We start from the raw sequence: 12,331 nt of genomic DNA, 5'->3' as shown, positions 1-12,331 counted from the left end.
CTGTTCTTTCTGGGATTTTCATTCCAGTAGCGGTCCGACCAATGTCTGATGGCAATCTCTGTATGCACTCTTATACGCCGATCAGTCATTGATAGACCACCCAGATCGGACTGCATTTTATAGGCGACCCCTTTAATTTTAACCCTTTCACGACATGCACCGTACTATTACTGCGCATGTCGTGTCTCCCCTTTTGATGTGGGCTCCGGCGGTGAGCCCACATTAAAGTCGCGACATGTCAGCTGTTTTGTACAGCTGACATGTGCGCGCAATAACGGCGGGTGAAATCGCTATTCACCCGCCGCTATTAACCTGTTAAATGCCGCTGTCAAACACAGAGCGGGATTTAACAGGCGCTTCCGGCCGGGCGGCCGGAAATAACGTCATCGCCGACCCCTGTCACATGATCGGGGGTCGGCGATGCATCAGGATGGTAACCATAGAGGTCCTTGAGACCTCTATGGTTACTAATGCCGGCCTGCTGTGAGCGCCCCCCTGTGGTCGGCGCTCACAGCACACCTGCATTTCTGCTACATAGCAGCGAACATCAAATCGCTGCTATGTAGCAGAGCCGATCAAGTGGTGCCAGCTTCTAGCCTCCCATGGAGGCTATTGAAGCATGGCAAAAGTAAACAAAAAAAAATGTTTTTAAAAATATGAAAAAAAATAATGAAAATTTAAATCAACCCCCTTTCGCCCCATCCAAAATAAAAAAAAAAATAAAAAATCAAATCTACACATATTTAGTATCGCCGCGTTCAGAATCGCCCGATCTATCAATAAAAATAAAAGGATTAACCTGATCGCTAAACGGCGTTACGAGAAAAAAAGTCGAAATGCCAGAATTACGTTTTTTTGGTCGCCGCGACATTGCATTAAAATGCAATAACGGGCGATCAAAAGAACGTATCTGCACAAATGTGGTATCATTAAAAACGTCAGTTCGGCACGCAAAAAATAAGCCCTCACATGACCCCAGATCCCGAAAAATGGAGACGCTATGGGTATCAGAACATGGCGCTTTTTTTTTTTTTTTTTAAAGCAAAGTTTTGAATTTTTTTTCACCACTTAGATAAAAAATAACCTAGACATGTTAGGTGTCTATGAACTTGTAATGACCAGGAGAATCATAATATCAGGTCAGTTTTAGCATTTAGTGAACCTAGCAAAAAAGCCAAACAAAACAATCTTGGAATTATTTTCCCATTTTCTAGTACAAGACATGGTAAAACCAATGGTGACTTTCAAAAGTACAACTCGTCCCGCAAAAACCAAGGCCATATTGACGGAAAAATAAAAAAGTTATGGCTCTGGGAAGGAGGGGAGCGAAAAATGAAAACACAAAAACGAAAAAAGGCCGCGGCATGAAGGGGTTTAAAATCTCAAAGCAGCAATTCAGATGAGATGACTAGTGTTGTGTGTGTTTTTTTTTTTTTTCTTTGCTTTTTTTTTTTTTTTTATATATATATTTTTTATTTTTTTGTAGTAGATTTTCAATTATTTTCTGATATCGCTTTCTGGTGGGCAGACTAGAGAAGCTTTCAAAACAAAATAGTAAAGGCTAGTGTTTTTTGTTTGTTTTTGTTTTGTCCTTTCAATTTTGAGTATTGACTTTCTTTTGTGTTGATAAAGATGTTGGTATAAATTGGCATGTGAATTTTGGGGTTAATAAAATTAATGATATAACCTTTTGTGGATCATAAGACTGCTGAGATTTAAATATTAGAGAAAGATAACACAAGTAAACACAAAATTCAGTTTTTAAATGAAAGTCCTTTTATTAATGGAAAAAGAAATCCAAACCTACCGGGCCCTGCGTGAATAAGTGATTGCCCCCTAAACCTAATAACTGGTTGGGCCAATCTTAGCAGAAACAACTGTAATCAAGTGTTTGGGATAACTGGCAATGAGTCTTTTACAATGCTTTGGAGGAATTTTGGCCACTCATCTTTGCAGAATTTTTGTAATTCAGCCGCATTGAGATGTTGTAGCATGATCTTAAAAAGGAGGTTCATGCTCAGAAACCCTCCAGTCAAATTAATTTTTCACACAGGGCCCTGTAGGTTTGGATTTTTTTCCCTTTAATAATCAAGACCTTCATTGCAAAACTGTATTTTGTTTACTTGTGTTATTTGTCTAATATTTACTTATATTTGTTTGATCTGAAATATTGAAGTGTGAAAAACATGCAAAAGAATAGGAAATCGGGAAAGGGGCAAACACTGTTACACAGGGGTGTGTGTGTGTGTGTGTGTGTGTGTGTGTGTGTGTGTGTGTGTGGATAGATAGAACTTCTACCTTTTTAAAAATATCAATTGGCAATTGTTTTAGTCCAGAATGCCATGTCCTTGCATTGTCTGTTTTTTTGTTTTTTTTTAATAAAAATGAAGTTGCTTGGTGTGCGGCGTTGCATTACTTTTATCTAGAGTATCTCTTTAGCCAATACACCTAGGAAATGGCTGCTGCCATCTGAGCCTGAGACTAAACCCAACCACCCAAAATAATTTTGTATATGTCTTGTCCTTTAGGGTGGCCATTGTTTCCAAGTCTTTTGAGGAAAAAACAGACCGGACAGAAGAATGGTACGGGACACAATACAAGCAAGAAGACATCCCAGCAGATGTTATTCAGGTTTGGAGATCACATTATATTTTTGTGTGTCTGTGGGTTGTTTTTTTTTTTTTTTTGTGTTAAGATCTGACATATAATCTAGTTGTAAACATTGAAAAATGTAATTACTTGTGAGAATAACAAAAAAAGTGAACCTTTAAAAAAAAAAAAAAAGTGGCCACAATGAGGCTATGTGCACATGTTGCGGTTTTTACCGCGGAACCGCAGCGTTTCTGCAGCTGCGGGTCCGCAGCAGTTTCCATTGCGTTTACAGTTACATGTAAACCTATGGAGACCGCAATCCGCTGTGCACATGCTGCGGGAAAAAATGCGCAGAAACGCAGAGGTTTATATTCCGCAGCATGTCACTTCTTTGTGCAGAATCGCGGCGATTCTGCACACATAGGAATGCATTGATCTGCTTACTTCCCGCATGGGGCTGTGCCCAAGATGCGGGAAGTAAGCGGATAATGTGCAGATGGTACCCGGGGTGGAGGAGAGGAGACTCTCCTCCAGGCCCTGGGAACCATATTTGTGTAAAAAAAAATTAAAATAAAAAATGATATACTCACCTCTCAGCGCTGCACGCGGCCGTCCGGTCTCAGTTGCTGTGCGAGCAGGACCTGAGATGACGTCGCGGTCACATGACCGTGACATCACGAAGGTCCTTCTCGCACAGCATCTTTGGAACCGGACCGCCGCGTGCAGCGCCGAGGAGATCGGGACGTCAGAGGGTGAGTATATAACCATTTTTAATTATTTTTAACATTACTATTGATGCTGCATATTGCTGCATATGCAGCATCAATAGTATAGGAGTAATCCCGCAGCGGAAATCGCAAAACAAACCGCGATAAATCTGCAGGGATAACCGCAGCGGTTTTGCCCTGCAGATTTATCAAATCCGCTGCGGGAGAACCTGCAGAGGACCCGACCTACGTGTGCACATAGCCTGAATGCGTTAGGACAAAGAACTCATCAAGATCCGCTGCTGGCAGCTCTTTACAGTTGTTGAACAATGTTTACCCAGATGTGCTCCATGAGAGACTAGTCCGGAGACTACAATCCTAGGTGTAGAACCTTCATGAAAGCTTTTTCATGGTGTTGCCCAAATGGTCTCCAGATATAAACTAGAAACTGGTATAGAGGACCAATCTCTACAGCAAGGAGTCCTGCTTTTGTCTTGGCACCAGTGAAAGCAAGAAATTGGTCTAGAGATGATAACTTCAAAATTATTTCCATTTTTACATAATTTTTTATAACCTGTTTATTGATCCTGAAATTTCCAGAAATCCCTGGCTTTTTTTCTTGGTGTAGCAACTCAAGGTTGACTGTACATTCCTACATATTATCTGTACTGCATCTTTAACTTAGCTTTGTCATGTAAAGCTCTGGTGCAGAATGGCAATCCTAGAGTGGGCATGCTAGCCGGAAAGAGCATGACTAATCACTACTGCCCCCTGGACTGGAGGTAGTTGCATGTGGCTTGTATATATGCAGTTATATGACACTTCAGTTAAAGGGAACAAGTAATCAAAAATGACCTTTTTAACAGAAAAACAAGATTAAGATAAGATTTTTAAACTTGAATCCTCTAATAATGAGAACACAGGATTCTCTTTCCTATTAGTGATCTGCACAGCGCCCTCTGCACAGCGCCCTCTGCACAGACTATTGTTTCCTATGCTTCAAATATCTACTATAAAGCATGGCTATAAATTCTGCAGCAGCAAGAATTCTGCCCCCATAATTATATACGGGGAAAAAAAACTAACATCAGAAGATAGAATGTGGTTTAATTAGAGAAAATATATAGATAACGAATACTAGTACCATTTCTATACATTACAGTTTATATAATGACTCCATACCAGAGCTTCACATTGCCGATGATTCGGTGTTCGCAGTCTAATTTATTTATTTTAAATAATAGTAAATTTTGCCATTTGTTTTGTTTTCTGAAAATGAATCATTGTACACTGCTCAAAAAAATAAAGGGAACACTAAAATCCCACATCCTAGAGATCACTGAATGAAATATTCCAGTTATAAATCTTTATTCATTACACAGTGGAATATGTTTAAAACAATAAAACTTAAAAATGATCAACGTAAATCACAACTAATATCCCACGGAGGTCTGGAGTTGGAATGATGCTCAAAATCAAAGTGGAAAATGAAGTTACAGGCTGATCCAACTTCAGTGGAAATGCCTCAAGACAAGGAAATGATGCTCAGTAGTGTGTGTGGCCTCCACGTGCCTGTATGATCTCCCTACATCGCCTGGGAATGCTCCTGATGAGGCGGCGGATGGTCTCCTGAGGGATCTCCTCCCAGACCTGGACTAAAGCATCCACCAACTCCTGGAGAGTCTGTGGTGCAACGTGACGTTGGTTTATGGTGCGAGACATGATGTCCCAGATGTGTTCAATCGGATTCATGTCTGGGGAACAGGCGGGCCAGTTCATAGCTTCAATGCCTTCATCTTGCAGGAACTGCTGACACACTCCAGCCACATGAGGTCTGGCATTGTCCTGCATTAGAAGGAACCTAGGGCCAACCGCACCAGCATATGGTCTCTCGAGGGGTCTGAGGATCTCATCTTGTTACCTAATGGCAGTCAGGCTACCTCTGGCGATAACATGGAGGGCTGTGCAGCCACACCATTACTGACCCACTTCCAAACCGGTCATGCTGAAGGATGTTGCAGGCAGCAGATCGCTCTCCACGGCGTCTCCAGACTTTGTCACGCCTTTCACATGTGCTCAGTATGAACCTGCTTTGATATGTGTAGAGCACAGGGCGCCAGTGGTGAATTTGCCAATCCTAGTGTTCTGTGGCAAATGCCAAGCGTCCTGCACGGTGTTGGGTTGTGAGCACAACCCCATCTGTGGACATCGGGCACTCAGACCATCCTCATGGAGTCGGTTTCTAACCGTTTGTGCAGACACATGTACATTTGTGGCCTGCTGGAGGTCATTTTGCAGGGCTCTGGCAGTACACCTCCTGTTCCTCCTTGCACAAAGTCTGAGGTAGCGGTCCTGCTGCTGGGTTGTTGCCCTTCTACGGCCCCCTCCACATCTCCTGGTGTACTGGCCTGTCTCCTGGTAGCACCTCCAGCCTCTGGACATTACGCTGACAGACATGGCAAACCTTGCCACAGCTCGCATTGATGTGCCATCCTGGATGAGCTGCACTACCTGAGCCACTTGTGTGGGTTGTAGAGTCCGTCTCATGCTACCACGAGTGTGAAAGCACAACCGACATTCAGAGGTGACCAAAACATCAGCCAGAAAGCATTGGTACTGAGATGTGGTCTGTGGTCCCCACCTGCAGAACCACTCCTTTATTGAGGGTGTCTTGATAATTGCCAATTTCCATCTGTTGTCTATTCCATTTGCACAACAGCATGTGAAACTGATTGTCAATCAGTGTTGTTGCTTCCTAAGTGGACAGTTTGATTTCACAGAAGTTTGATTTACTTGGAGTTATATTCTGTTGTTTAAGTGTTCCCTTTTATTTTTTTTGAGCAATGTATGTTGTTTTTGTACAAGTCAATGTCCATTTATTGGCAAAAAAGGAATCTGGCACATATAGGTGGGCTGCTCTGCGGGAATATCTTTTTCAAGGTATAAAAACCAAATGAGAAAGGCGCACAAATGTTGGTATTAATAAAAACCGTTTTGGAATCCAAAAGCTCTTCATTCCTGCAGAGCAGCCCACCTATAAACGTGCTAACTTCCATTTCTACCTCTGGAATAACCTTTTCCTCCAGCGACGGGGAAGCAGCAGCGGCTTTCCTTGCTTTTATAGGTGTTGTGCCTGCATGTGAGTGCTACCATCTATTTTGTATGTGCTTCTGTCCTTCTCCATTTTCCATTTATTGCCTTAGAGAGGTAATGCCCACACGTCACTTTATATACCGTACTATCATTGTAACGTTTTTATATTTGTCTTTTTAAGAAATGGCAAAAAGCTGATATCAATGGAAAGTTTCATCTACCAATGAGGAATGAATTCATTCCCACAAACTTTGAGATTGTGCCTTTAGAAAAGGATGCAACATCCTATCCTGCACTGATTAAGGTAAGAATTCAGGATTTAGTATCTATGTAGGCTCAATAGAGCTAAACCTACACTTGACAACATTGCAGTTCTAGTTTGGTGTCCATACACCATGACCTAACCACTTGCCCCTTCTCAACTCTTCCATGTTTGTGCATGTGGTTGTGTTTTGTTTGTTTGTTTTTTTTCCTTTATTTTGTGCTTCCCTGTCCCTGCTGAAAAGCATCCCCACAGCATGATTCTGCCACCACCATGTGCGATGGTGGGTATGGTGTTTTCAGGGTGATGTGCTAACAGGGTGTTAGTTTTCTGCCACACATGGGTGTGTTGAATTGAGCCCAAAAATCTCTACTTTGGCATCATCTGACCAGAACACCTTTTCCTGGTGCTCGCTGTGTCCCCTACATGGCTTTTTGCGAACAGGACTTCTTATGGCTTGCTTTCAAATATGGCATTCTTGCCACTGTTCCATAAAATACAAATTTGTGGAGTATACGACTAATCGTTGTCCTGTGGACAGATTCTCCCACCTGAGCTGTGGATATCTGCAGTTCCTCCATAGGGACCATGGGCTTCTTGACTACTTCTCCAATTCATTTTCTCCTTGCTTGTGATGTCAGTTTAGGTGGATAACCATGTCTTCACAGGTTTGCATTTGTGCCATACTCCTGTTTTTGTATGATCTAGAACAGTGCTCCTTGAAATGTTCAGAGTTTGGGCTATTTTTTTTTATAACCTAACCCTACTTTACTCTTCTCCATAACTTTATCCCTGACCTGTCTGGTGTGTTCCTCTGATGCCTTCACAGAACAGCTGTAGTTATAGTAGTAGTCATTTCCTTTACAGTTTACAAATATTTGCTACTTTTATTGGTATATCCTATACAATACATTTAAGTTTGTGCATGTAACATGGAAAAAAAAGTAGAAATGCTCACAGGGTATGAATACTTTTTCAATGCACTGTATATCCCTGCTGAGCATTTTGTGGGGTGGAATCTTCATTGGAAGCCGATCATTTTCCTGCTATGTCGGTGCATTTTCTGTCTTTTATTCCTAGGACACAGCGATGAGTAAATTATGGTTCAAGCAAGATGACAAATTCTTCCTCCCCAAAGCCTGCCTGAACTTTGAGTTTTTTAGGTAGGTACATTCCCTTTAATAAGCTTTAAGCGGCTGATACTGTCTTGTAAGCGATTTACGTCCCTTGCGAAGCCCACTGTCAGCGTTTTGAAGACTAATGAACACTGTTTTCCGAGCATGGATAATACGCACTGACTAATATTTATGTGGCAGGCTGTAATCGCAGGAATCGCCCAATGTGCCGACATGCAACACTTTTATGCTCACATTTTTTTTTATTATTCTTATTTATGGCTTGACGTTCAATAAAACTGTCATAATATTCAGCACTGGCCATAACGGTGGATCATTTATTCTCTCTTTATGGCTAATGATAAATTCCGCCGTGTCTGAAATATTTGGCCGTAACGCTTTAAGCAGTTAATGCTGCAGTTGCTTCGTTTGTTGTGTATTTTTCTCCTTTTCTAAAGTTCCTTTTATGTATAGAGACTTTAAGTTTATCACTTGAAAAACTAAGCCCAGAATCCAAATGGTAACTGCATCGATGCTCACTAGATCTCGCGCCTCTAGACAAATCTTAAAGGGATTGTCCGGTCTTTAAATAGTTATGACCTGTCCTTGGGATAAGCCCTGAATATTGGATCAATGGGGGAGGTCAGACACCATGCACCCCCACTAGTCAGTTGTTTGCAGGTCCTGGTGTATGGAGGACACTAGAACTCTGTAGACTGGGTAGTGATAATTTTTGGGTACTGCAGCTCTGCTCCTATTCACTTCTGAGCTGCAGTAGCCAAAAACGAACACCACCATCTATCTCCCTTTAATTTATGACAGCCATGGGAGCTGCATATGGATCGGTGGGGCCTGACATAGTGCGTTTGTGGGGGTGCCACATGTCCTGGATAATTCCTTTAAAAACATAATCTGAAAATGAGAGCTGTTTGCTTTGTTCACTCCTTTTTCTACCTAAAGTTGAAATGGAAAGTTTAAAAAGGTATCCCCTTCTCCAAGATCCTATCCCCAATATGTAGTAGGTGTAATACAATAATATAAGCAAATACCTTCAGTTAGAAATGTAGGATAGTTCTTCTGATTAGCTATGTCTTTTTCCTCATGTGCAGGGCATTGCTATAACTTAGGTATCCATGGTTACGATCACTCTTGTGTCAGTTAGTTAGTTGCTAGTGGTCGTAACCATGGATATCTAAGCTACTACAATGCCCTGCATATGGGGTAAAAGACATAGCGAATCAGAAGAACTATACCACACTTCTAATTGGAGGTATTTGCTAATATTATTATTATACCTACTACAGGATATGATCTTGGAGATGGGAATACCCCTTTAAATGAATGCAGCACTTAAATTTGACCTTGTTGATATGATCTGTAAGAACAGGAGAGTGAAATGGTTTTAACAACTTTAATAAACCGGAAAGCTAGAATTGTTGCCACTTCTGTATTGTCAAAACAATGCGGGGTCTGCTGTAATCACAGGACTTTGTATCTATAGTGGGGAAACTGGTAGATGAAGGCGATTTACCCATCCTGTAAAGTGATGGCCAGCGTCTAGTGTCCCGTTACCATCAGTGGGAGTCCAGTAATCCGGAGCTTGAAGAGGTGAGAATCTGCAGAATCTGCTCTTGGCTCACGTTGAATCGAGCACTTTTACAGCTCCCCTGCATGATGACGATGGCTAGCGAGGCACGAAAATGGCATGGTGACATAATAATGCTTGATCAGTGGGGTCCCATCGGCTGAATATACTTTGATCATAAAGTAATGGTGTATTGTACAGATCTCCTCACTTTTACCCCTTTTGTTTTATAGTGGGAGCTAGATTAAAGTCCTGAGATTACAGCAGACTGCGGAGCTTCCCGCATATAACGGCTGCAGTGTAAGATGGTGTTTAGTGTAATATACATTGGCAGACTTGAAGAGACGACTGGTAAACGCGCTGGATCTTCATCTCATGCAATTTCTTTAGTAAATTGAGAGAGGTGAATTTGATAGCATTTAAAGGGAACCGCTCGGCTTCATTTTCCATGGTCAGACAAAACTTGCGTATAGGTCAGTGTGCCACAATAAACCTGATGCATCTTTGGTCCCAGTCTGTTCAGATCTTTCTTTTATTTCTAGGCAAATTTGGCTTCCAATGACTTGGAGCCAGGATTCCTCTGCCCGGTGCCACCTTCTGCAGAGACTATCTCTGATGTGTAATGTGATTCTTTTACATCAGGCAGACACATCTGCTACGTCCGACATAACGGTGCACATCCCTGCTACATCCAGCTCCGCACCTGAAGACTGATGTAGCACCACAAACTTAGAGCGGTGCTCTGAATTCTGTATGTAGAGCACTGCACTATTGTCTGGCTATAGAAAGTCCTGAACTCTGAAGTTCACTATGCTACATTAGCCTTTTACGAGTAGCAGAGCTGGATGTAGCAGATGTCTGCCCAAATTACAGTGACAGTGGAGACGGGCTATGGTGTGTGATCAACCAGCCAAGGGCGACGAGAACGACAGACATGCATGGCGTGAGAATTCCTTTCCGCTGACATCCCCACTATCGTCAAGGGTGACTTCAACATCCCCCCCATTGACACTTCCCACTCAGCTGTCTCCAAGCTTCTATTTCACTTCCTCCTTCGTCCTTCCTCCATGGTCTTCCGCAGTCACTCAGAAAGATGGCCACACACTGGACCTCATCTTCACCCGCCTCTGCTCCCTATCTAACCTCTGTAACTCGCCTCTCCATCTGTCCACAATCCCCAACCCACAAACTTGCACACCCTCGCAGAAATCTCAAACATCTCAACCTACACTCACTCTCTAAATCCCTTCTCCTCCCTCCACCTGTTTCCCCACTATTCCCCGGCCTCTCCTCGCTGTCAAGCCCTTCACTGGCTCCCCATTGCCCAGACTCCAGCTCCAAACCCTAACCTTGGCATACAAAGCAATCCTCAACCTGTCTCCTCCATACATCTGTGACCTAGTGTCCCGGTACTTACCTGCACGCAACCTCCGATCCTCATAAGATCTCCTGCTCTACTCTTCTCACAATCATGTACCAGATTTCTCCTTTGCATCCCCCATACTCTAGAGCTCTCTACCCCAAAATATCCTCGTTCCACCATACCGCTGTACGATCAACTCTATCTCCACACCCTCCCCCCATACTGTATCCTCACCCATCGCCCCCTCATACTGTATCCTCATCCATCGCTCCTCTCATACTGTATCCTCAGCCATCGCTCCCCCATACTGTATCCTCACCCATCGCTCCCCCATACTGTATCCTCACCCATCGCTCCCCCATACTGTATCCTCACTTATTGTTCCCCCATACTGTATACTCACCCATCACTCCCCCGTACTGTAATACTGTATCCTCACCCATCGCTCCCCCATACTGTATCCTCACTTATTGTTCCCCCATACTGTATACTCACCGCTCCTCCCATACTGTATACTCACCCATCGCTCCCCCATACTGTATTCTCACCCATGGCTCCCCCATACTGTATTCTCACCCATCGCTCCCCATACTGTGTCCTCACCCATTTTTCCTCCCATACTGTATCCTCACTTATTGCTCCCCCATACTGTATCCTCACCCATCGCTCCTCCCATACTGTATCCTCACCCATCGCTCCTCCCATACTGTATCCTCACCCATCGCTCCTCCCATACTGTATCCTCACCCATCACTCCCCCCATACTGTATCCTCGCCCATCACTCCCCCCATACTGTATCCTCACCCATTGCTCCCCCCATACTGTATCCTCACCCATTGCTCCCCCATACTGTATCCTCACCCATCGCTCCCCCATACTGTATCCTCACCCATTGCTCCCCCCATACTGTATCCTCACCCATCGCTCCCCCTCCCCCATACTGTATCCTCACCCATCGCTCCCCCATACTGTATCCTCACCCATCGCTCCTCCCATACTGTATCCTCACCCATCGCTCCTCCCATACTGTATCCTCACCCATCGCTCCTCCCATACTGTATCCTCACCCATCACTCCCCCCATACTGTATCCTCGCCCATCACTCCCCCCATACTGTATCCTCACCCATTGCTCCCCCCATACTGTATCCTCACCCATTGCTCCCCCATACTGTATCCTCACCCATCGCTCCCCCATACTGTATCCTCACCCATTGCTCCCCCATACTGTATCCTCACCCATTGCTCCCCCCATACTGTATCCTCACCCATCGCTCCCCCTCCCCCATACTGTATCCTCACCCATCGCTCCCCCATACTGTATCCTCACCCATCGCTCCCCCATACTGTATCCTCACCCATCACTCCCCCATACTGTATCCTCACCCATTGCTCCCCCCATACTGTATCCTCACCCATTGCTCCCCTCATACTGTATTTTTACCCATCGCTCCCCCATACTGTATCCTCACCCATCGCTCCCGCCATACTGTACCTCACCCATCCCTTGTAGACTTTGAGCCCTGGCAGGCAGTGTCCTATCTCCTCCTGTACCAGTCGGTGACTCTCTTGGTTCCAGATTATTGTATTTGTTTTTTATTATATATACACCCT

At 43.8% G+C, this 12,331-nt stretch overlaps 1 protein-coding gene across 5 annotated transcripts in view; it reads left to right on the top strand.

Moving 5' to 3' along the window:
• Positions 1 to 12,331, top strand: part of IDE (insulin degrading enzyme) — a 113,817-nt gene that overhangs the window by 58,958 nt on the left and 42,528 nt on the right. For all 5 annotated transcript variants that reach the window (XM_077258581.1, XM_077258577.1, XM_077258578.1 and 2 more), the window contains 3 exons: positions 2,529 to 2,631; positions 6,574 to 6,696; positions 7,735 to 7,817. In XM_077258581.1, the coding sequence (XP_077114696.1) occupies positions 2,529 to 2,631; positions 6,574 to 6,696; positions 7,735 to 7,817 (309 nt within the window). The remainder of the gene's footprint in view (positions 1 to 2,528; positions 2,632 to 6,573; positions 6,697 to 7,734; positions 7,818 to 12,331) is intronic.

The sequence above is a fragment of the Ranitomeya variabilis genome, chromosome 4 (genome assembly GCF_051348905.1).
Source record: "Ranitomeya variabilis isolate aRanVar5 chromosome 4, aRanVar5.hap1, whole genome shotgun sequence".
Classification (NCBI taxonomy): Eukaryota; Metazoa; Chordata; class Amphibia; order Anura; family Dendrobatidae; genus Ranitomeya; species Ranitomeya variabilis.
This window is presented reverse-complemented; position numbering and strand designations above follow the sequence as displayed.